The 2,767-nt window shown below is 41.5% G+C and overlaps 1 protein-coding gene across 1 annotated transcript; it reads right to left on the bottom strand.

Moving 5' to 3' along the window:
- Nucleotides 1-1,076: 1,076 nt before the first annotated feature.
- Nucleotides 1,077-2,012, bottom strand: LOC101627437 (olfactory receptor 2A5-like). The gene has a single exon (XM_004694341.1). It carries the CDS (start codon nucleotides 2,010-2,012, stop codon nucleotides 1,077-1,079), a length of 936 nt encoding a protein of 311 aa, XP_004694398.1.
- Between the last annotated feature and the right edge of the window lie 755 nt (nucleotides 2,013-2,767).

The raw sequence follows: 2,767 nt of genomic DNA, 5'->3' as shown, positions 1-2,767 counted from the left end.
ACGAACCATGTTCATTTTTTTCAGTTCTCTGTCATCTCTTATTGAATTCATTCAGTTCATTATTTTGCATTCTTTTCAGGTAACTCATCACTCTGATCTACTTTAAGGGTTGCTTCTAGACATTTTTTTTTCCTTTAGTTGTTCCATCTTTCTTATTTTTTCATATGTCTCATGATCTTGAGTTGAGATTTGGGATTTTGGAAAACAGCCACCTCTCCTGGTCTATACCAGCAGATTTCAAAAAGGGGAAGAATGCCACAAACATTCCTGTTAGTCTTGGGATTTCTTGACCATTTCTCCCATCCAAGTACTAACCAGGCCCGACCCTGCTTAGCTTCCGAGATCAGACGAGATCGGGCGCGCTCAGGGTGGTATGGCCGTAGACTTCTTGACCATTTCTAAGGATGATGTGTCTCTGAATGTGGGCATGTATTCCTCAGATAAAGGTTGAAGGCTTCTTCTCTGAGCCTGTCAACAATACCCTGCCTGTTGTGATTTTATGAAACACTAAATTCTCTCCACATTTTAAACAAGCTGGATGTTCACTTTTCTTTAGTCTCAGTCCCCTGGCCTGATATCTACACTGCCTTTCACATCAGCCTTATGAGAGAAAAGACAGAAAAATCCCTAGGATGGACATAACCCCAAGAGCTAGAACATACACGTCATCCATGCTTCCTTGTCCCACTTTCGGAAGAGCTGGGAGAATTTTCACCTTATTGTACAATGGGGTAAGAAAAAGTATGTAGGAAAAAAAGGTTTTAAAAGCTATGAGAGACACAGGTAAGCTGCCTTGAGTTTGTGTATCACCTACTGTGTCTCTACGTGACTAAGCGCCAGCCAGGGATGCTGCAATGTGTTAACATGTGTCTGGTCCTCACAGGGGCACTTGGCATATAAGTTTTGGATCCATGAAGCAATGAGAGTTTGGGGTTCTATTTTGTGATTTTGCTAATAATATTTTTGGGTAATTCACAACCTTCAATAAATGGCATTTACAGGGAAAATGTGCTTGAGTTTATTGCTCTAGCTACACATCCTTGAGAAACATCCAGCAAATGGCTATCCTAATCCCTTTATTTGTAGTGCATCTGCTTCTGCATTGCCCTGCTGAAGGCAGCCTGCACCTGGGCATTCCTCAGACTGTAGACGAGGGGGTTCAGCAGTGGGTTGAAGAGGGTGTAAAACAGGGAAAGGACTTTCTTCTGCTCATCTTGGTGGCCATTGTCAGGTATCACATAAACCATCATGGCGATGCCAAAGTAGAACCCAACTACACAGAGGTGGGAGGAGCAGGTGGAGAAGGCCTTGCTGCGGCCCTCCTTTGACTTGTTCTTTAGGATGGCCAAGAGGATGCGTGTGTAGGAGACCAACATCAAGGACAGGGGCCCCACCAAGATAAACACAGCAGCTACAAAGAGGAAACTTTTGTTGATCCAAATGTCCCCACAGGCTACTTTGAGGATTGCTATGAGTTCACAAAAGAACTGGTTCACCTCCTGGTACCCACAGTAGGGAACCCTCAGAAAAAGAATTAGATTTCCTAAGGCCAGTAAAAACCCACAAGCCCAGGAAGTGATGGCCAGCACCGTGCACAGTCTCCAGCTCATGATGACCGTGTAGTGGAGAGGATGGCAGATGGCCACATACCTGTCATAGGACATCGCCACCAAAATCATGCACTCCGTTGCAGCAAAAGCCAAATACAAAAACATTTGCACAGTACATGTGACAAAGGAGATTGCATTCTTGTGTCTCACTAGGTTTTCCAGCAAGTTGGGCAAAGTGACGGAAGCATAGGACATGTCAATGATGGCCAGATGCGAAAGAAAGAAGTACATGGGGGTGTGCAGCCTGACGTCCAGCCAGATGAGCCCCAAGATCATGCCGTTGGCCAGCAGGTTGGAGACATACAGCAGGGAGAAGACAGCGCAGAGAAGCACTTCCATGTCCGCACGGAGCGGGAACCCCACCAGGATGAACCCTGGGGTCCAGGACTGGTTGTGCCCCATCCTGAAAGAAAGTTGCTCCAGGACTGAAATGTGGTAGAAAAGCCAGAGCTGGAGGATAATGAAATGAAACCTGGAGTTAACAAAGAGCTCAGAGAAAGCTTGCCTGTTTATCTCCATTTGAGCATTTTCCCCAGTTTTCTGCTTTTAACTTTTATTAAGAATTAAACTGAATAAATGTCATATATTATCAAGAATCATAAACAATACTATATAGTTCATGAAATATGTTTTGTCTCTATTTCATCATCTCTATTTCTTTAATTATTTATACAAAAATAAATTTCTAAAGCACCTGTCAAGTGAAGACATAATGTCAACTTAGTCCTAAATCTTTTATACATTTTTCAACAAGGATATTTTTTCTACTTTTATGATCATTAACATACCAGAAACTGTAATACTAACGTAATGCTCTATTATGAATACATCATTTCTGTTTTCCATGATGCAATCCAACAGGGTGTATTTATTTTCCCTAGATTGAAATAGTCACTAAGCCTTTTTTCTCCTTCATGTTGATATAATGGTGAGGATAGACCACTTGATGCCTGCAGTGTTCATTATATTTGCTTTTTCACTGATTCCCCATATCATAGATCAGGTTGTAGAGTCAGGGTATTTGTAATAAACAATCATATTTTCAAAGCAATATCTGAATTTATTGGATGTTTAATAACTAATATTTTCTCTATGATTGTCAAATTAGGAAAGTAGAATATTATGGGAATGAGGAATTCTTAAATTTACTGGTTTTA

The sequence above is a fragment of the Condylura cristata genome, unplaced genomic scaffold (assembly GCF_000260355.1).
Source record: "Condylura cristata isolate star-nosed mole 26May11 unplaced genomic scaffold, ConCri1.0 scaffold00042, whole genome shotgun sequence".
In the NCBI taxonomy this organism is placed as follows: Eukaryota; Metazoa; Chordata; class Mammalia; order Eulipotyphla; family Talpidae; genus Condylura; species Condylura cristata.
This window is presented reverse-complemented; position numbering and strand designations above follow the sequence as displayed.

Coding starts and splice junctions, on each gene's coding strand:
- LOC101627437 (XM_004694341.1), bottom strand. CDS start 2,012: ATGGGGCACAACCAGTCCTGGACCCCAGGGTTCATCCTGGTGGGGTTC.